Source organism: Paramormyrops kingsleyae, chromosome 3 (assembly GCF_048594095.1).
Source record: "Paramormyrops kingsleyae isolate MSU_618 chromosome 3, PKINGS_0.4, whole genome shotgun sequence".
NCBI classification, from domain to species: domain Eukaryota; kingdom Metazoa; phylum Chordata; class Actinopteri; order Osteoglossiformes; family Mormyridae; genus Paramormyrops; species Paramormyrops kingsleyae.
The window spans coordinates 22,303,272-22,325,065 of record NC_132799.1 but is presented as its reverse complement, the minus strand read 5'-3'; the positions used below and the strand labels follow the sequence as shown (position 1 = coordinate 22,325,065).

General features: G+C 42.1%; 1 protein-coding gene across 3 annotated transcripts in view; it reads left to right on the top strand.

Annotated features, from left to right (window-relative positions):
* The first annotated feature begins 2,139 nt into the window (after positions 1-2,139).
* nr1h4 (nuclear receptor subfamily 1, group H, member 4) overlaps positions 2,140-21,794 on the top strand; it is a 40,939-nt gene continuing 21,284 nt past the window's right edge. Inside the window, exons 1-4 of one of the 3 annotated variants that reach the window (XM_023845135.1) lie at positions 2,140-2,262; positions 2,479-2,605; positions 3,371-3,736; positions 21,474-21,614. In XM_023845135.1, the coding sequence (XP_023700903.1) occupies positions 2,563-2,605; positions 3,371-3,736; positions 21,474-21,614 (550 nt within the window). In that variant the 5' untranslated portion in view covers positions 2,140-2,262; positions 2,479-2,562. Of the gene's footprint in view, positions 2,263-2,423; positions 2,606-3,367; positions 3,737-21,473; positions 21,615-21,794 lie in introns of those variants that run through there. The other 2 variants (XM_023845132.1, XM_023845133.2) reach the window with 2 other exon arrangements.

Genomic DNA, 21,794 nt, shown 5'->3' with positions numbered 1-21,794 from the left:
TGTTTTATCTTTGGAGGTGAGTCAAATTTATATGGGTTTTAAACTGTTGCTTGCTGTGGCTTCCCCCCCTCCTTGCCTTCGCTGGTGCCCCCTCTGACTCCCTCCTCGTCTCCTTTGTCTGTTCCTCGGCTTGTCTCCTTGCCCTATTTGTGGTCCCCTCCTGCTCCTGCCTCCCTGTCGCCTGCGGCCCCTCTGGCCGCTGCCCGTCACCCACCTTGGCTCCCTCGGGCTCCCCTTTGTCCCCCGTCCATTCCTGTTTGGCCTCCTCTGTTTGCTTCTCGTCCCTGTGTCCCGCCTGTCTCTGCTCCTCATCCCCCTGTCGTGCCTCCGTTCTCTCCTGGTCCTTGTGTTCCTCCGCTCGCTGTGCTGTCTCGCCCTTTCTTGTGTGCCTGTCCGCGTTCCCTGTCTTGCGTCAGGTGTTGTCCTGGTTTTTGCTGTTCTATTCCCGGTCCCTCGTTGATGTGTTTTGCTCTTGTTTTCCTGGTCCCGTGTCCCCGGTCTCGTCTCGTCCGTCGCCTCCCCTGAGGAGTGCGCGCCTTTGGGGGGGGGGGGGGGTTCTGTCATGACCTGCTCATCCGATCCTCCTGTGTGCCACGCCCCCCTCGTTACCTCATGTCACTTCCCGATTGTAATCACCTGTTGCCTGTTATGTTCAGCCTGTCCTGTGTATTTAGTCCGTGTCTGAGTTAGTTTCCCCAGATCCGTCATTGATGTTCATCGCTATCTGCCTGGTTCGTGCCAATAAACCCCTATTTCTGACTTCACGGCTTCGCTGCCTTCCTGCCTGCTGAGCGATCATAACAAAGTAGAGTAGCTTTACATCCTGCTTATTGAGAATGAACTCAATAAACCCCTATTTCCGACTTCACGGCTTCGCTGCCTTCCTGCCTGCTGAGCGATCATAACAAAGTAGAGTAGCTTTACATCCTGCTTATCGAGAATGAACTCAATGCACTGTGTACTGTCCTGAAACACAGAGAACAAGGAACAGTGAAAACATATACTTAGGTCTGACTAGGAGTGCAGCTCAATTTCTATGATCAAAACTTGAAGGTCTTACAGTTTCTAAGGGGTCATTTATGAAAACTAGGAAAATTCTCTACTTTTAAAGCGATGACAACATCACATGGTTTATAATGCATTCGAGAGAAATTACGTGTTTCCAACAACTACTGTATAATTCTACCAGGAGGTGCAAAGTGAGAGCAGCCAACCAGTCATTAATCCAGATAAATGAATTTGTAAAAAAAGAAATAGTGCAATCTGTTTACAATAAATTTGTCAAATTTGAACATTTTCATCTGACCAGGCGGTCGCCCCCTGCACCCCTAATGAAATCAACTATGTTAACCGAGTAAGTGTAGAGATCATCTCCAACACCTTCCAACTGAACTTTTAATTGTAATGCAAACTGATTTTTTCCTGAAGTCACTGTGTATTTTGCATGATGGCTGAGCAATAAAGATGTAGTTCTGTCCTCTCATAAGATACAAGGCTTTTGATCAGCTGGAGTGGGAACAAATAAAATAAATAAATGTAAATATTGGAACTCATTGTCTCACATATAACTCATATGATCAAGATATTATGGTTTCTTACATTTACTATAAGATATACTGCATATTCTGCATATTCACTCATTTTATTTCCCTCTCTTTGGAAGTACTTGGTCAAATAATCATGCAATTTAATAATTCGTCACATCACATACAGGATCTATGCTAACAATGCATAACATGAGGTGTATATAGAGGGTAAAAGGCTATGTAAATATTCATCAAAATCATAGCAGACATGTTCATTTCAGGTGTTGTAAAGCATTTGTAATCCACTTTTTGGACTTTTCTTTGTATTTTGTTTTACATGCGGAGGCACGTAGGTGCTTTTATTTTGACAGCGGCTCCGGGTACGTCACATTTGCATGCTTTCTTTTGTCCTCTTTCTTGCAAATAGATGGGAGAGGACTTGTGTGGAGCCGAGTACCTGAGATGCCGATTGCATGTGTGTTTCATTTATGTTTGAACAGAGGATTGAAGGAGGGCAGGGTGTAAGCCGAAGTCCTGTAATAAAACAAGGCCTGCTGTAAAAGAGAATTCGGCTTCTTTATTAAAACTTCAGAGGAGAAACTGTAAAGGGAAAGGGCGCAGCATGCCCAAACCACAGCCCGGTCACAAGGGGCATTGCAAATATGGATTTGCATTCTGCAGGGCTTATCTCCCTTTCCCTATAGCTTGACTAAGGAAAGAGGATAAGTAAACAAGAGTAAGTATTCTCAAGTATTAGGGGTATATAGCATTACAAACAGTTATGTATAATAAGTGACCTGGATGTATACCAGTCTTCAAAACACTAATTTGTAATGTAGTTCATGTATTCTGAATATCCTACTGCATACATAGCAGCCATAGTGTAGTAAAAATGACGGATGTTAATTAGTAAGCTTGGCGACCTTTGATCCTTTTCAATACCTTAAATCAGGAACTCTGGATTAAAGTGTTCCAGGACTATAAGGTAGTGGGAACAAGAGAACAGACAGAGAATCACCAGTTCCTCATAACGTGGATGTTTCTTAGGTCTTGTACTGAAATGCAGAAGTTTCCAGAAGGTACGTCGGTTAGAGCTTTTGCTTTGGCTTTGCCTCTTTAACATTTCTTATGATGTATACTACAATTTAGAAGGGTTCCCATCAACATAGTAATAATCTATTAGGACATTCTCTTAAGGTACCCAGTGTTCTCCTCAGCTGGTGGAGTAGACTTGAGTAGAAATTCCTGAAATGTTCATCAGGATCAGTATCTGTGATTGTCTGATGTCATAACCTTTTATATATATATAAGTTTACAATATAACTTTTAACATTGTAGATGGTTCATTTGAAACCGAAATACTAAGATAAGAGTTAGAGACAGCTTGTGGTTAATTATTATTCCATTTATGTTGTACATGTCAGTTAACCGGCCTTCCTCAGCTTCCTGCCTTTGACTGTTTCATTTTTAGGTTCTTCCTTGGTAACATGGATTGTACATTTCTTGTATTTTGCACTTGTTGAATGTAAGTTTAGATCTTGAATAAATATTTTGATGAGCTTTTATACAGCTCCAATGTTAACTTTAATTTATTACAGGTCACTCATTGGAACCTCAGCCTAGTTGCAGTTAAGATGTTTCCTTGACAGCTTTATGTCTTTGATGTATGATCTGCCTCACTTGTATGTTGCTTTGGACAGAAGCATCTGCTAAACAAATATAAGTGAATATAATAGTAAAACATAAATTGTAAAAAATGTTTTGATTCATTTAATCCAAGACCAAACCTACACAAAAAGTTACTAAAATATCCGTCTTATTAATAACTCCACCTATATCAGCAGATCTACTGGCAGAGCAGAGCAGCGCACTGCTGAAAGACCAAGAGGTGCTTCCATTTGCCAGCTATCCCAGCATGCAATTCTCCTCAGTGGACCCACCCATGCCCTCACCACCATATTACTCCAGTCCAAACTATTATTCCCAGTATGGCGAGGACTGGTACACTTCCTCGACGATGTACGAGCTGCGGAAAGGGCTGGTGGAGAGCAGCTATGACATGCCGATGGAGGAAAATGCTCCACCAGTGTGCAAGCGGCCTAGGCAGGCTTCTCATGGCAGCCGAGTCAAGGGGGAGGAGCTGTGTGTGGTGTGTGGTGATAAGGCATCAGGCTACCACTACAACGCGCTTACCTGCGAGGGCTGCAAAGGTAGGAGATGCTGCTCAAATGGGTGAGGGATGTCATGCCTTTCAAAGACTGATATTCATAAACCCATTAAACCCTTGAAGGATCCATCGGTATTCACCTGTTATTTAATGCACAATCATACATAGCTCAGAGGCGTCCATTAGTGTTGCGCGGGTTGGCTTTTTTTAACACCCTCCCCAAACTGACCACTCAGGAGATCCAAACCGCCCCGCCTAACCCACAAAAATCCATCAATCCATCCATCCATCCATTGTCCAACCCGCTTATCCTACTGGGTCGCAGGGGGGTCCGGAGCCTATCCTGGAAGCAATGGGCATGAAGCAGAGAACAACCCTGGACGGGGGGCCAGCCCATCACAGGGCACACTCACACACCATTCACTCACACATGCACACCTAAGGGCAATTTAGCAACGCCAATTAGCCTCAGCATGTCTTTGGACTGTGGGGGGAAACCGGAGCACCCGCAAAAATATGCGTGAATAATGACCCAAAACCCGACCCGACCCGAGGAAAAAAAAAACACCAGTGAGCCTGTATTGCCGTGGAACCTACCAATGAAGTGTCATTTGTGACACTGTAACCCATAGATGACATAGATTTGTGCTAGATTCGCATTGAACAGGGATCCCCTAGTTCTGGCAGAATAAATTTCCATGACTTTTCCAAAACTTTTCCAGTACCACAAGAAAATTTTCAAAAATCCACAAGTTTGCTTTGATTTGATGATCATGCAGTTTCAGATAGTAATTGTCCTGCCCCGATCGTCCGCTCCTTCTGTGTGCCACGCCCCCTCGTTAACCCTGTGTGGAATCCCCGTGTGATCAGCTGTTTCTGGTTGTTGTCATTAGTCCTCTGTATTTAGTCTGCGTTTCAGTTTGTTTCCCCAGTCCGGTCATAGGACTGGAGGATATGGCAAAAATTTATATCACGGTATATTTCTTAATTTTGGTCGATACGATATAATTCCGATATCGATATGGACAATATTAAAAAGCCTCAGGAAAAAACTGCCGAGGACACACACAATGGATGTCTGCAAACTGAATTTGCAAAGTCTATAATACCTCCAGGCTCCTCCTATTAAAATTATATAATTTTTTTTTTAAATAAAAACAGTACAAAAAAAAATAAGGTTCATTTTTTATTTGTATTTAGCCTTTACAAACAAGAAATGTGAAATAAACTATCAAATGAATAAAACTCTCAGACTCAGCTTATTAACAATAATATATTTCCAATTAAACTAAAACAGGCTGATTATTCATATACTGTATATTATATGATACAGTACATATGTATATCGAAATATCGGAAATGTGTTTAAAAATCATATCACCGTTATTGAAAAAAATGATATCGCGATATATATTGATATCGAATTATTGTCCAGCCCTATCCGGTCATTGTAATATCACTGCGTGTTTTCTTGCCTGCCCTTTTTATTAAACCCCGTGTTCCCCGATTTCCTGGCCTCAGCTCCTCTGTCTCCGCTCCGCGTCCCCATACGGCAGGACAGTAATAGCCTACTACAATTTTCGGTACAATAATGCCAGTCTGCTTACCTAATAAACACAGATGGTGGACAACTTTCGCCAATGTGCAAATAGTGTTCAATTATTAAGAAAATTAATCCCAATATTAAAATTATACGTTCCTTATGATTGGTAAAAGATTGATCAGTACTGTTGGACTCAATATATGTACATTCATTGCTCGGACTGTGTGTTTGTTTGTGTCACCTTTTATGTAGTTAGGGAACACGCGTGTATATTAAACACTTATTGGGGTACGGAAAGTTTTGTCCCGTGTATTGTGGAGGCGAAGGTGTCTGCTCGATTTTAAATGTGTTACTGAAATTGTTCAGTGAACGCCGCGACCGCTACAGAGTGGTGGCCCGTATGGGGAGACTTTTCAGGAGTGTATGTATTGTTCCCACGTAATCTAGTGTTTGTGAAATATGTTATACCGCGTGTGTTGGTTATTGTCTTAATTTACCGTTTCTTTATATTTTGTATTGGTTTATTCACTTCATTGTTTTCATTTTAATGCGTGTTGTCGATTGCGCTGTATTGTTTTTGTATTTGCGCTGTTATTGTATTTGTGTCTCTGTGTTTGTGTAGTCCGTGCGATATGCGTTTGTGTTTGGTAAACGATAAAACGATTTAAATGTATTAGGGTTGCCGCGGTGAAGGTACCATGGCTGATACGAGTGTACAGGGTAAACAGAATGGCGCTGAGGCTGAGGCGTCTCTTACTGCGGTGCCTCCTACTGTTACTGTTCGCACTGTTTCCCTAGGAGAGGTTACTCAGGTAACCGACCTTCTTGGTAGTATGTATATCTCGGAGGTGAAGGAGGGAGAGGGTGAAGAAGAGGAGGAACAATTAGGAGGGATGCAACAGGCCTTGGAAATGGCTAACAGTAGGATTGCTGATTTGGAGCAGGATCTTGTGGAGCTGCGTGAAGCACAACAACAAGCTATAGAGAGGGAGATATCCTTAAGGGAGTTCCTTATAGACCGGATGAAGGCGAATGAAGAGCGTGTGGAACAACAACTAGCTACCTTAGAAAAGGCTGTAGTGGAGTGTCTGAAAAGGAGGGATGAGCAGTGGAAGAAGGAGTTAAGCCGTGTCCGTCTCACCAGTACCCCCAGTCGGTTCTTGGGAAACCGAGATAGCTTTCAGGCTGAGGGCCTTTCTACTATCAACCCCCGCAGCACATACCTTCCTATTAAGCCCCAGTTCCCTGAGTACAACCCAGGCAAGGGGGACGCCCTCGCTTTTATTGTGGCATGCGAGGAGTTTTTATCTCTCCATAACCTGTCTGATTCGGAGGTGCTGGCCCTGTTGTATACAGTCCTGCAGGGTTCTGCCCGCAATTGGTGGAAGGCTGAAAGGTCTGCCATAAAGACATGGCATGAATTCAAGGCTGCTTTTTTGAGTGCTTTTTTATCTTCGGGTTTCCAGGCAGAGTTGGAAGAACAGTTGCGAGCCAGGGTTCAAGGACCCCAACCCCAAGAAAGTATCAGGGACTTCGCCTATGACTATCGTGCTCTCTGCCTAAAGTGGAAGCCCGAGGTGACTGAGGAGGAGGTGGTACAGAAGACTCTGGATCATGCCAATCCCCAAGTGACTGTAGTCATGCGAGGGGCAGTGGAGACGGTAGCTGATATCGTAAGGGTAGGGACTCTCATAGAAAAATACCGCGCCAGTCAACGGGACTATTGGTCCCGGGTTCAAGGGAGCAAAGAGGCACGACCCGGCCCTAAGAAAAGGGGGGCTATGGGGTCTGAGGCCAAGAACTCTCCGCCCGACCCGGTATTGCACATAGCGCCTCCAGCCCTTATGGCTATTGAAGTCGTGGTGGGGAAAAGGAAAGGTCCAGCCCTTTTGGATACTGGCTCCACCTTCTCTCTTATCAGTTATTCAACCTATAAGGTTTTACGGCCACCCTCAGGGAGACTTACTCAAGCACCTTCCCAGCAGTTTGCCCTGGCGGATGGGGCGCAAAAACCTGCCCTCGGCTGCATTCTGCTACACCTCAAGGTGGCAGCTCAGTCACTCAGTATTTCGTTTTATGTATTAGCAGATGAAGATTTGGTGTGGCCTATGCTTTTAGGATTGTATTTTATGGCTAAGAGTCGTATCCGACTGGACTGGGCTCGGGGTCGCTACAGTTTACCCCCATATCACCAGCCCCTAGCCTTCCTGAATAGGATCATAGGGAAGGGGGGTTTTGGGGAGAACACTGAGCCAGTCACCCTTTATGTTCCTGTGGAGCTCCTGGAAGGTTTGCGGAGTGGTCGTGCTGTAGATCTAGGCCTTCCCTCCTCAGTGGTAAGCAGGCCTTTAGTGAGAGCTTCGTGCCCCTCTCCATCATGCCAGGAACTGCCTAAGGGGATACAGGAGTTCCCCAGGGTGAGCCAGTTGTTAGGAGAGTTCCCTTCCCTGAAGTCAGCAGTCCTAGGCTATACCTCTCTTTGCCGCCACTCCCTCACCCTAACTGACAGTAGACCGGTACACAGCAGCCCTTATAGGGTTTCGCCTTGTACATCGGCGTGGGCTGCACCTGTGGTCTTAGTTCCTAAACCAGATGGGTCCATGAGATTTTGTGTGGACTTCCGCCAGCTAAATAGCAGGACTGTGTTTGATGCCTATCCCATGCCGCTGATCCATGAGATTTTAGTCTTTTAAGGGGTCTAGTGTTTTTACCACCCTGGATTTGCAGTCAGGATATTGGCAGATCGCAATGGAGCCCGGCCAGAAGGAATTGACCGCCTTCACTACCCCTCAGAGATTATTTCAGTTTCGTGTTTTACCCTTTGGCTTGAAGAACGCTGCAGCCACCTTCCAACGGCTTATGGAGAGGGTTCTAGCGGATCTGAGGGGCCATTGTTGTTTTGTCTACATTGATGACGTGATTATATACTCCCCAGACTCTACCCAACATCAACTTGACCTTCGGAAAGTATTCCAAAGGCTTGAAGAGGCCAGCCTCACTCTCAACCTGAAGAAGTGTGTCTTCTTCAAATCTTCCTTAAGGTTTTTAGGGCACATAGTTTCAGGTCAGGGGGTTACTGCTGACCCAGAAAAGACAAAGGCCATTCTAGAGTACCCCATCCCCAAGAACCTGAAAGAGTTGCAGAGGTTTCTGGGGCTAGTGGGGTGGTACCACAAGCTTGTTCCCCATTTTGCTGACCGGGCAGCGCCGCTGTATGGACTGCTGAAGAAGGGAGCAGTTTGGGCATGGGATGACATTTGCCACAACAGCTTCCAAGACCTGAAGAATTCGATGGTACATCCTCCTGTCCTAGGCCATCCAGACACAGCCAAGCCTTTCCGACTCCACACCGATGCGAGTGAAAAGGGGTTGGGGGCGGTTTTAACCCAGGACCAAGGGGAGCGTGAAGTACCCCTCACATTTGCTTCAAGACTTTTAACCGGAGCCGAGAGGAATTACTCTGTCTCAGAGAAAGAGTGCCTCACAGTAGTGTGGGCAGTCGAGCGCTGGCGCCATTTTTTGGAGGGAGTGTCGTTTGAGGTCGTTACAGACCATGCCGCTCTTACTTGGGCTTTTAATAACCCGAAGAACTCCTCTAGGCTAACTCGCTGAACCCTCCGGTTACAACCCTTTGAGTTCCAAATCACCTACAGAAAGGGATGTTTAAACATTGTGCCTGACACCTTGTCCAGAGTATTTCCTGTAGGGGCATCGGTCTCGCTTATGTCGTCGTTACGGAAACCACGGATGGAACTACCCATGTCCCTACCTGAGATAGGGGCAGCCCAACTAACTGACCCCTGGATCCAGGAGGTCCGGAAGGAAGTAAGGCCGCTAGGGGAGCTGAGAGATCCATCCAGGATTGCCTTTGTGGATCAAAATGGGATCATCTACCGACGCTTGCTGAAGGGGGATCAAGGTTTTAATTACCAACTGGTGGTCCCAGAGGTACTGCGTCTCCCAGTCCAACACCACTACCATGATAATCCCTTAGGGGGCCATCTTGGTCGTCTGAAGACTTTGCTGAGGATTTTAGAAGTGGCCTGGTGGCCCACTGTCCGTCAAGACACTTGGACGTATGTCCGAAACTGCCACACCTGCCAAAGGTATAAACCTTCCAACAAGCCTCCTGCAGGACTCTTACAATCTACACCTATCACAGAGCCTGGCGAGATGTTAGGCGTAGATTTGATGGGCCCATTCTCTTAGTAGTGGTGGACTACTTCACAAAGTGGGTGGAGCTGTTTCCCCTCAGGACCAGCACGGCGCCTAAAATCGCCGACGTTTTGGTGAAGGAGGTTTTTACCAGGTGGGGAACGCCCAAGTTTCTTGTTTCAGACCGGGGCAGTCAGTTCACCATCTAACACTGCTAATAGATCAATACTTACCATCCCAAGGTAATGGGAAGGTCCATCTCCCACTCTCAGTCACTGCATCTGCACCACAGAAAATCTGTTTTAGAAGTTACCAAATGATAAGACTTTCAACAGATTTATTAGAAGAGAAATAATAAATCTGCAATACTGTAATGATTAGAGATACATCTGTACAATGAATTGAAAAGTGCTTTGCAGCCAGGGTAATATTGATTATCACCTGAATAGCAAAATAATCCTGTTTGACTGTAGTGTGAACGCAGCCGACAACTCACCATGCGAAGGTCTGTCATATGGGGGGCTGCTGAGATCACTGCACTGTGGTCTTTCGTCATGTCTGGATCTGGCCAGGGGCCCGGAGACATCATTACTGAATCGGTCATCACATCCATAGGCATCACTGTGGCATGACCTGTCATGTCCAGCCCTGACTGTACAAGATACAAGATATTTGTCACATACGGTTATACAAAGTAATACTGCAGTGATATGACTGTGTGCCTCAAACCTTCTCTGTGCCGTAACCCATCAGGTCATGTCTGGACCTGATGGTGTGGCTGGAACCATCACTGTGCCAGGACTTGGATTTGGACCTGGACCTGTTTCTGGAGATATTACTGTGTCTGGACCTGATGCTGGATTCCCTGCTGGACCTAGTATCATTTAAATTTAATCACTTGGCCATACCTTTATGACTGACAACATGCCATTTTAACACTGGAACAGTCTAACCCCTGCTGGTTGGCCAAAAATAAGGGCTAGAGACCAACCAGTAGAATCCAGCCACGAATGATGCTGTGCCTTGTCCTTCTTTACCTGGAGCGATAGTCATCTCTCACACAACCTCTTGTTGCATGTTGAGATCCTGAAAAACAAAAAGAATGTTCTTACATTTCATAAGGCCTGATAAAATACAAAAGTGACTGTTTAAAGTGTGATGCGATGAATACTCACTGAGTGTTGATAGGTCTCTGTGCTGAGGTGATGTGCTTGCATCTGGAGATAAGAAAAAACAAAGAATATTCAGATGTACAATTGTTGAAATTAAACAAAACGGTAAGCACTGGCACACTCTGCTACTCTAAAGGCCCTTTCACATACAGTAGGACGGCATGCGCTGCGCTGACCGCTAGCTAGCGAAGGACCCAAAATTTGTGTTGCGCTGGCCGCTGCACTCTGCTTGTACATCTTTTTTTTTTGTAGCCGCTCTACGTGTACTAGATGCTCCTGCTCCTTGTCATTTCAAAACATACATCTCTCTGACTTTGTATCCTCTACGAGAGTGTGTTGTATTATGTTCAAATGTTTAATAGAAAAATGTATCACTCATTCATAAAGAAGAACAAATTGCAACTATCCCGACTAATGAAGAGTGTGTCATTTCCACAACACTTTGCTTGGCGCAGCCGGAAACCGTTATTACGCGGTACAAGCAATAGAAATGAATGGGTTTCAGAGCGCAGCGATGTGCGTACTGCGTCCTATGTGGAAGGGCCTTAAGACAGACAAGTCTGAAACATTTGATTGAGCCTGTAACTATTGTCTTGTGTGTAAAAGAGATCATTACCAAACTTGATTCAAAAGCAGTGACTAACACTTTGTCTAGAATAGACTTTTGACCTTGTTGGTGCAATGGATAGAGTGAATACTCACTGGACATTTCCTGTCATGTGGCATATATACTGAAATAATTAAACACTTGAGTCATTACTATGCTTATTTCACAACCAGTGAGAAACTACCTGTCTTGAACAAACTATGACTTTGTGTAGTGGGATGGTTGGTGCAAGGGGAGAATTAAAGGAGTGGACATTTCACCACCTTGGAGATTGTCCACATGCTCAGCTTGGACAGACATGGCTTCATTTTCAGAGGCTGAAACACATCAATCAGCCTGTGACTCATGTTGTACACAACACATTACCATACTTCTTAAGTTGTCACCAGTACTCACAAGTATTGTGTAACATGTTGCTGTCAATGTGCTGCAGCTTCTTTGGTGCAGTAGAGAAGGTGGGTAGCTTGACGCCTATACAGAGGTAATACAGTAAAAAATAAGCATATCCAGCTTCAAAAAAAATATCATAATCTTAAAGAATTTGATTTATTTTGAGACTGGAATTATAAACTTAGTAGAGAAAACCCATCCTCATCCATTAATTCTTCAAAAAAACATTTATACATTTGACATTTGAAATATAAAATCGGTTCACGATAATTTTAGACATTGATGTTTATAAAATATTTGACGATGACAAACACACCATTTGTAACAAAACCCTACGGAATTCCTTTTTTAGTGCGTTTCCTCGTCGATCTAATCACCTCCTCATTGTCCTCCTCCTCTGCCTGACTGGTCAGGTTGTAGGTGTCACATTCACAACGTTTATCTAGAAGTTAGACAATTCAGCTTAAAACAAACAAACAAAACAAAGAAAAAAAATTCAAGAATATTTTGACTTTGAAATACATTGAATTTGTTATTCATCCAAGCAAAACTTGCCTGAAGACATTTTTAATTTGATTAAGAGAATGTCATCCAGTCCCCCCTCAGTCTACTTTGCTTGAGGCTGAACAGATTTAGCTCAACTAACCTTTCCTCGTATGACATTCCTCTAAGACCAGGAATCATTCTTGTGGCCCTACGCTGCACCTTTTCTAAGGCTGCAATGTCCTTTTTAACCAAACCTGCACACAATATTCTAGGTGAGGTCTCACCAAGGAATTGTATAATCTTAGCATTACCTCCCTTGACTTAAGCTACCTTTATTTCAGTAGGTCCCATAAAATACCTGTACTTTATATTTCTGCTCCCTACATGGAGTACCTTACATTTGTCTATGTTAAATTTCATCTGCCAGGTATCGGCCCAGTCACTAATTAAATTAAGATCCCGCTGTAGCTGCTGAGCCGCTAGTTCAGTATCTGCTACACCACCCACCTTGGTGTCATCTGTAAATTTCACCAGTTTACTGTATATATTGATGTCTATGTCATTTATGTAAATTAGGAACAATAGTGGTCCTAAAATTGAACCCTGCGGTACCCCACTATGACCGCAGACCCACTGTGACATTGTGCCTCTTATAACTACTCACTGCTTCCTATCTGTTAACCAGTTATCAATCCAGGTCGCTACAGTTCCTAAAATACCTGTCGCTTTGAGTTTAAGTAAGAGCCTCTTGTGGGGGACAACATCAAAAGCCTTTTGGAAATCTTAGTAGATGACATCATAGGCCTTCTTATCATCAACTTCCTGAGTAGCTTCCTCAAAAAACTCCAACAGATTTGTTAAACAGGATCTACCTCTCCTAAATCCATGCTGGCTATCCCTCAAAATGTTATTTGAGTCCAGGTAATCTACCATTTTCTCTTTGATTATAGCCTCCATAACTTTAGCAGTTATACAAGTTAGACTGATTGGCCTATAGTTTGACAAATTACTTCTATCCCCTTTTTTGAAAATGGGTGTTATGTTGGCATGCTTCTAATCAGAAGGTACCACACCTTCAGATAAGGATCTTTGAAACAGTAAAGTTAATGGTCGGCAAATAATATCCCTCATCTCTTTTAACACTATAGGTAAGATGCCATCAGGGCCCTGTGATTTATTTATTTTGAGCTTAGCTAGGCTTTGCAAAACATCAGCTTCAATTATATATATTTTAGTTATAGACGATGCCAGACTAGTAATAAGAATTGGTAAGTTACTAGTGTCCTCAACAGTGAATACCCGTGCAAAACTATCATTGAACTCATTTACTATATCAATGTCGTTTTCAATTATAAGACCCTTACTATCCTGCAGATTAGTAATTTCAGCTTTTAGAGCTCTTTTAGAGTTAAAATACTGGAAGAAACTTTTAACGTCATCCTTAGCCTCCAATTCGATCTTCCTTTCGATATTCCTTTTAACTCGTCTAATGTCATTTTTTAACTCAGCCTGTAGATTTAGATACTCTTGCTTTATTCTGTCATCCTCAGTTATTTTCCATTTCTGGAACAAAGCCCTTTTCCTCCTTACTTTATACTTTATTTCCCTAGTAAACCACCTAGGTTGCAATTTCCTAAATTTATTCTTGCTGGAAACAGGTATGAAATCCTTTTGCACTTGCAATAATGTGCTTTTAAAAAAGTCCCATGGGACTTCTCCCACTCTTCACATGTTTCTTTATTTGTTGCAGATAGTTTTCAAATGGGAAACAGGAAATGTCGTTTAAGGAACAGTTGAAGTGGCTGCCATCCTCATGATGAATTAGTCCATGTACATTGTATACAGGAAAGGTCTTGCCGTACAGGTCTGCACAGCACATGACAAAATGTTTGATTAGTTCGTGAGCATATTGGAGATTCGCTTGAATCCGCTCATCTGACTCCAGCATTATCGATATGGATACAGTCAAGGACAAGAAATGTTTGTGTCTTTCAGGGGACAACACAGTTTTCAATATCACAGGCCCTGTGTATAGCAAAAACTGCCGTAGTTCAGTGGCTTTCCACCTATCAATTTCATGTAAACCCTGCGGTTGTCGAGCAAATTCACTTTGCATCTTCCCTCTTAGTGCAATTAGTTTTTGAGAAATTGCATCCTTTTGCCTCACAGATAAACGACAGACTTTTGGGCCACGAGTCAAGTAAATTAACAAGCGCTTAACTACTCCCAAGCAGACGATATGCATATAATCTATGACAAATGAGCTAACACAAGGAATTCCTGCAGCAATGAAGGGGCTGATACCAGTTTGCTGCTTACTGTACTCCACTCTGAAGAAACCCCCATCTGTTCGAGAAGTGCATTCCTGTTCACTGAAAATTATTCTTCCCTCAACACGATCACCTCTGATTGAACATCTTTCAACTGATAATATGCAGTATGACCTTTAATACATTTCAGATATGCCCTTGCTGGTGCGTCACAGATCAGAGCATCAATATTGACAGTGTAAGTCTGGCATTTATAAACTATACCATTGTCTTTGAGATGTTTGTATTCAGTCACAAAGTCTTTTAAGTACTCCTCAAGAGGAATGGGCTTACTTTGTCCACTAAAAATGGCTACAATGAATGGATCAAAATGGCCACACTTCACCAGTATTGGCCAGAACTGGACACCACTACTTTTGAAAAGTGGGATGCCGTCAATGTTTACACTGAGGTGCACATCATTACTCTCCATCTGACTTAAATAACGACAGATACCCTTTTCTAATCCGTAGTACTTGTAGTGCCCACCACATTTAGCCTCCATTGTGTTATGCTGTGGTGTAGCAAGGAGTGTCCGGCAATCCACAGGCAATAAGTGTCCTTGTTTTCTTAATATGGACAATAAACCATTAAGCGCTCTGTGTGTCAATTTGTGCTCTAAAGCCCACTGTCTCAGTTCGTCCTCAAAGCTGGTCACTTCAGCTTCATTTGGTTCTTGTTCTGAGTCAGTAGACCAATATTCCACATCAGTGCCAAAGTTAAAACCATCTGTCCCAACAGCACTGTCATTCACTAAATTATCTGGGGTCCCAGGCACATTGTCACTGCTATAACTACTCAGAGATCGAGGCGCACTGTCATTATTTTCAGTGCCCTCTTGTTCATCACTGTCAGAAAGACATAGCAGTTGATCCAGTTCTCTTTGGCGTTTTTGCCACTGAGTCATCTGTAAACACAGGCGTTAATCCAAATTAGTTTAGCTTTAATGTTTATTTGACTTGGGCTTGTAAAAGGGGGAAAGAGGATGAGATCACAACATGTACCTTGTTTAGGTGGTTTAGCTCCTAAAAGGGAAGGACACCTCACTCAACGTCCAAAATGTAGAGTACACACCGCCTGATAAAGACAAAACTGGTTTAGAAAAACCCAGCTTTACCATACCCAATACTCCATCGCACAACGGTGTTTGCCATAAAGAGCAGATATGTTCTCTTGAACAAGCGACATTGAACTATGGATTATAGTTGTAAGACATACAAAATAATGTACATCATGTATGTGGCCCACCAAAAAGAGTATCCTCTGGCCTAGAGCCTACAAGCACATTACTCGCTATGAGTTTGTAGATGCTGTCATATGCTCGTATGTATTGTTCAACAAAAACATATCCTCTGCCATGTGGGATAGGCTTGCACCACCTAGAACAGGGTTTATGCAGGAATCCTAGAGTTGAATTTACTACCTTTTTTCTACCTCTACAATATTTTTTACTACCACCAATCGGGCAGCGGCCTGATTGTCATCAAATATTATTTGTTTTATTGTAGTGTCAAGTTGAGTTTTGTTTGTCCTTTCCTTAACTCTAGTCCTTGGGTTATCCTAACCATAACCCTTAACCCCACCCAATAAAGTCAACTTGACACTTCTTAAAACAAATGACACTTGACAACAGCCATAAACATTAATACAATTTTATAAGTGTGTCATGTGACACATACTAAGACAGACACACATTCTCATACACACAGACTAAAGTAGTGAATTATTTCATCACGAGGTAACTTGTAACAATAATTTGGATTAAAAAACTCCAAAGAGTCCATGGAATGGTAATGGGTGGTAACCATTGGTATTTATTGGTTGATGCAACGTGAGATAAAAGTTTGAACATGTCCCAAAATAAATCTTAAGAGAAAAGTTTAACAATTTTACCTGTATATACAATACCTGTATTGTTTATAAGTAATTTCTTAAAATGTGGCGCAATGCCGAACCGAATCATGTATGCAGTCTTATCCTTGCCACATGCAAAACTTTTAGCTGTATCAGAGTCAGTGAACATGCTTCTGAATAGTTCCCCAATACCCTCATTCGAATTGTATGAATGATGGTAGCTGCGGTGTTCAGGCACCAGAGAACTTTAGCTCTGAGCCGATGTCGGTGATAGTAAGGTCTGCTGTCTGCTGCAGCCACTGTGGTGCTAGTCGCACTAGTTTGCTGCTGAGGTGGTGTGATGGCAATGTTTGTGCTCGTAGCTGACCTTATGTTTGCATTTGCCCTGGTCTGTGTAGCATCACCATACAACGAAATAGGGAACTGCTCCCCCCGCACGCGAATCCGCTGCTGATGACTGGCGGATTCTCAATGAGATTTGATCGCAGTAACGCCGTTCCAGGTTTGATTTAGAGTTTATTTGCATATACTGCAGAATGCTTTCCGGTCATTCCCCATGACCGGCTTAAGCCAGTCTTTAAATGACGGGTTATCAAGCCAACTTTTAGAAAACTTACATTTCCTCATTTCACCGGCAAGTGGCTATTAGCTAGTTTAAGAGGCTCTCCTAATATCAACACGTTAGATCACCCTGGCGGAGAAATTGCTTCAGTGTCATTCTGATAGGCTATTAATTCTGACTCAGGTCCTGTTAGCACGTATATTATATATTTTTTTAATTAGATGAAGTTAAAACATGTAGATTAATGGAAAACTCATTAAGGTGGAAGATGAAAAATTTACTACCAAGTCAAATTCCATTTACTACCTTTTAATACCTTTCAAGGGCCTTAATTTTGTCTGATTTCATTTACTACCCTTTACTCCTGCGCGGATACCCTGTAGAATTAATCTCAATGTAACCTGACCTTCAGTGGCACAGTAAAAAATCGACAAGAATAAACTAAGAGTTGCTGCCTTTGGGAAAAGCTTGTGCCCTGAGTCCTGACATAATGTACACTTTTTTCATATTTTCTGACAGTATTCATAGTGAATGCGCTGGAAAAAGCTCCTAGAACATCCAAAACGAGCTAACAACGTGCAACCTTCATGTGTCATCAGTGGGGTGTGATTAGAGACAAAAAAACCTCTCATGGTTTACAATAAAACTTATGTTCATTTAATGAATGATAAGTCACTGAGGGTAACATCATTCAACCTTGCATCCTCCGTGAACATCGTCTACGGATGCTAGCTGGTTAACCACGAGCCAGAACTCCTTGTCATGCTGCTAGCTAGCTTTCGACCTATCCTGTTGTCAACCCTAAGGCCGTGAGAATGAAAGTTATAGATTTGCGTCCAGGCAATCCAAAAAAGTGATGCGGCTTTTTTTCCATTATTCATTATTTTAGAGTTTTCATTATTTTACTTAGAATTTAGATTTTACCTCGAGTTTTGCGCCCTTGTGTACTGGTATCATAAAATCCTATGTAAAATAGAAAAAAATAAAGAACTATGAACCACAGATATTCAATTAAATTATTATTTATTTGGTCTCTTGAATAAACATTGGCACTTAAGCCCTAGGGCACTGCATCCATCGCAATTAAGCTAATTTATTAATCCATCCACTGCATTAAGCCTAAATCAGCGACAAGAGTAGACATGTCGTGAAAAGCCTCATACAGCGTCATTTTTAATGGGAAAGACATTTTGTGTAACAGTTTGATTTTTTTGTGGAAATAATGACATTTTTTGCCAATAATGAAAATTTTTAGCCACGGCTGTCAAGACATGCAGGCGGTGGACGCAAATCTATAACCTTCATTGCCATGGCCTAATAGCCATACGAATTCACAATTTGCAAGCTACAAACAGTTTACATTTACATTAAACGGCATGCTCTCTCGTGTACAGTCAAAATACCATTGAAACTGAACCAAAAGTGTACATACAGTAGCAGCAAGCTAAAGCAAAACAAAAAAATCTGTGCCGTTAAGACATGTTAACTTCTGTAACCACAGCAGCTTTGGGAATTTAAGATAATAACGCTAAACTACAGTAGCTAACACTATACCTACAAATGGACATAGAATTTACTATATAGGCTCACCAAACTTACCTTCAGTTTACAATAAAACGATGTGTGGACTCACCTTAGGGATTGATTTACAGTAGGTAGTGTGCGGCCGTTAGCATTGCCTTGAATCGCGCCAAAATGTCTGGCTTGTTGTTTCAGCCAATCAGAGTGGCGTTGACTGTTTGAATCCTTTGGTTGGTCCTTGACTGTCATGGCGTCACTTTTTAGGGTGGATATCGGCTATCATGAAATTATTTTCGGAACTCTAATTTCCCACAAATTGCATTCCCTAATAAATAATAATCAGATATATGGATAAATACATATATGCATAAACAAATAAGTTGATTAATTGAAATAAATAAACCAGTTAAAAAAAAACTGGAACAAAAAAACCCCGTACTGAATAAATCAATAGGCTAAAACATAATAAATCATGTTTGTTTATAAATAATCTGTATTCACATTTATTATGTTGATAACAACAACGTTGATTCAGTATTTGTAAATAAAACTATATTTCCTGCACCTGTCATAGTCGTCCACATGACGTCCAAAAAAATTACGTTCAAATGTTGAATGTCATATTGACGTACAAGTTGGGTCATGCATGGACGTTCAAATTGTGGACCTAGTTTGGACGTTGTATAGATGTCCAGAATTAGTCATGGACTGACGGACCCAATATAGACATGATCTGCATGTCTATCCGACATCCAATGTTTAGTGGGTTTGACCGGCCCACGATATTTTAAAAATGTCTGCCCGAAAACTGCCCGCACCCGCGGGTCACGGGTCGACCCGCGCATCACTAGCGTCCAAGGTCAGGGTTTGAATCCCACTCCTGTTCAGAGTTTGCTTATTCTCCCTATGATTCCTATATTTTAAATACTCTTTGAAATAATTTCCATCTCAGCCCTTTTTTCATCCCTGAATGTCACAACCTCCACACAGTTAATCTGTCGCAAATTTGCTGCTAATACCGTATTTTCCGCACTATAACGCGCACTGCATTATAAGGCGCACCGTCAATCAGTGGTCTATTTTCAAACTTTTTCCACATACAAGGCGCACCGGACTTTAAGGCGCTTTAAGCAAAACAAAACAGTCAGATAAGCCAGTCAACCAAAATGTATTTTACATCACGTGTTCACAATGACTGTCAACATTGTTCAAACGTTTATGAGCGTCTTCACTACTCTTTAACACGTAAAAAAACAAGTGTCTTATACCGCTAAATCAAAAGTCAGCCTATTAACAATAACTCAAAATTGAACACATATAATACAGTCCTATATCACTAAATCAAAAGTCAGCGTATTCATAATAACTCTTGAAATTGTTCATTTATAACACGTGAAGCACTACACAATACACTCACTTTTCAATACTAAAACATTAAAATCGCTTTGAGTTCAGTATGCACAACAGAAATTAATCCACCTTTAAAGCGCACTGGATTATAAGGCGCACTGTTATTTTTTAAGAAAATCAAAGGCTTTTTAGTGCGCCTTATAGTGCGGAAAATACGGTACTCACTAAAATGAAATCCTTAATTGAAACAAGGTGTAATTTAATGCACAGCTACCCTGCTGGAGTGTGGACTGCAGTCTCAGCTCAGCCAGGGAGAAGTGGCTGATTCTCTAGCCGAGCTGTGTGTAATGACCCCTCTAAGCTTCGACATGTCCCTGTTTATTTCATGTAAATTACTAGGGTGCTCTCACACAATAAAAACTGCAACATGTTTGGATTCTGCCCCAGCCTTCTCAGATGTCCTAGACATTTAAGGCATGAAAATGAACATATACAAATGCCTTTGTTTTACCCCTTCTTCCAAATTCACTGTCTCCTCTGTCAGGTTATGTTTACCATTAAGTCCTCCCCATGTCCCCCTCTGATCTATATTCCTCTACAGGTTTGTTAACAATCAACTCTCTCCCACTTGTCATTTTCAGTTTGTTCCCCATGTCAGTATGTGAAGTTCCACAAAAATAACTGTGGTATACAGTGGTTGTGTATTGTGTTCCTGTAACTGCATAGGAAAGTGAGAAGCTTAGGCCTTAAACAAAATGAAAGATTTTTTGATGTAGCGATCAGTGAGGTGCGCTAAGTGCAGAAATTAGCAGAGCAGCCAGGTTCTGGTAATTATATTTATTGGAGGTTGTTATCATTATGAAGTAATAAAGGTACGAAATAAAAAAATCCCCCAATTATCATATGAATCAAATTGGACTTCTTGAGTATCTTACCAGTTTTATAATGATGCAGAATCTTTACCCTGAATGAATGCTAGAAATTTCAATGAGGTTGGTTCGAATGAAGGTACTGTAATGATTCTGAAATCACACAAGGCCAACATGGGACCTTCCAGATGTAGACTGACTATATTCTTTCTCAATTGATACTTTTTATTAATCCCCATGGGGAAATTGTCTTTTACACCTCCCTCAACTTGCTCTTTTGTACAGTAAGTTGCCCACGAAAAACATCCACCTGTTGGTGCACCCAGGGAGCTGGGGGTTAAGGGCCTTGCTCAAGGATCCACAGATGTGCTGAGGCTGGGTTTGAACCAGTGACCTTGTGATTACAGGCACATACAGTAGGCTTAGCCCACTGAACCACACACTGCCTCAAGGCTTCCTTTAACAATGGAACGAATGTATGAAGATTTAGCTCTTTTTACAACCATACCATGAAAAAAGTACCTTGTGAAAAATTCACCTAAACATGAAATAGTGTACAACATCCAGTCAGAGCTTTGTATGTTTTCCCCTATCTGCCCTGATATGCATTAAAACTCTCTTTGCTTCCATCAGCCCAGTGTAAAACATTGCCTCTTTGTTTTTTATTATTTTCTGTGTCTGTACCAAGTTTACCACAAGCAGATAAACATCAATGTGAGAATGACCCCAATCAACTGAAATACTGTAAAGACCAAGAATTTAGGTCAGAACATTCCATAACTTTTGTGGTAATGTGTCTTTTTAACTAATTATTTTTGCAATAACATTATATCACTAAGCATCAATCAGCAGTGCAGGCCATAAAGTACATACTATATCCCAAAATGCATCTTACTCCGAATGAAAGGCATACTGCACAGTCAGTTCAGGCCTAATGCTGTCTTACTTCCTGTTTCTCACAGGCTTCTTCAGGAGGAGTATTACGAAGAATGCAATTTATAAATGCAAAACTGAGGGGCGCTGTGAGATGGACATGTACATGCGTAGGAAGTGCCAGGAATGTCGGCTCCGGAAGTGTAAAGAGATGGGAATGCTGGCAGAATGTGAGTCGGCTTTGGTTCACTTTCTTCTAGTGAGATAATACCCGGTCATTTATTTCAAATATTAATATATACATACACAATAGAGGGACAAACTTTGACCCACACTCTTATTAGGAGAGTCCCACACTCATTCATGTTGTTATTTGAAATATAAATTCTGATACTTTCAAAGGAACTTCA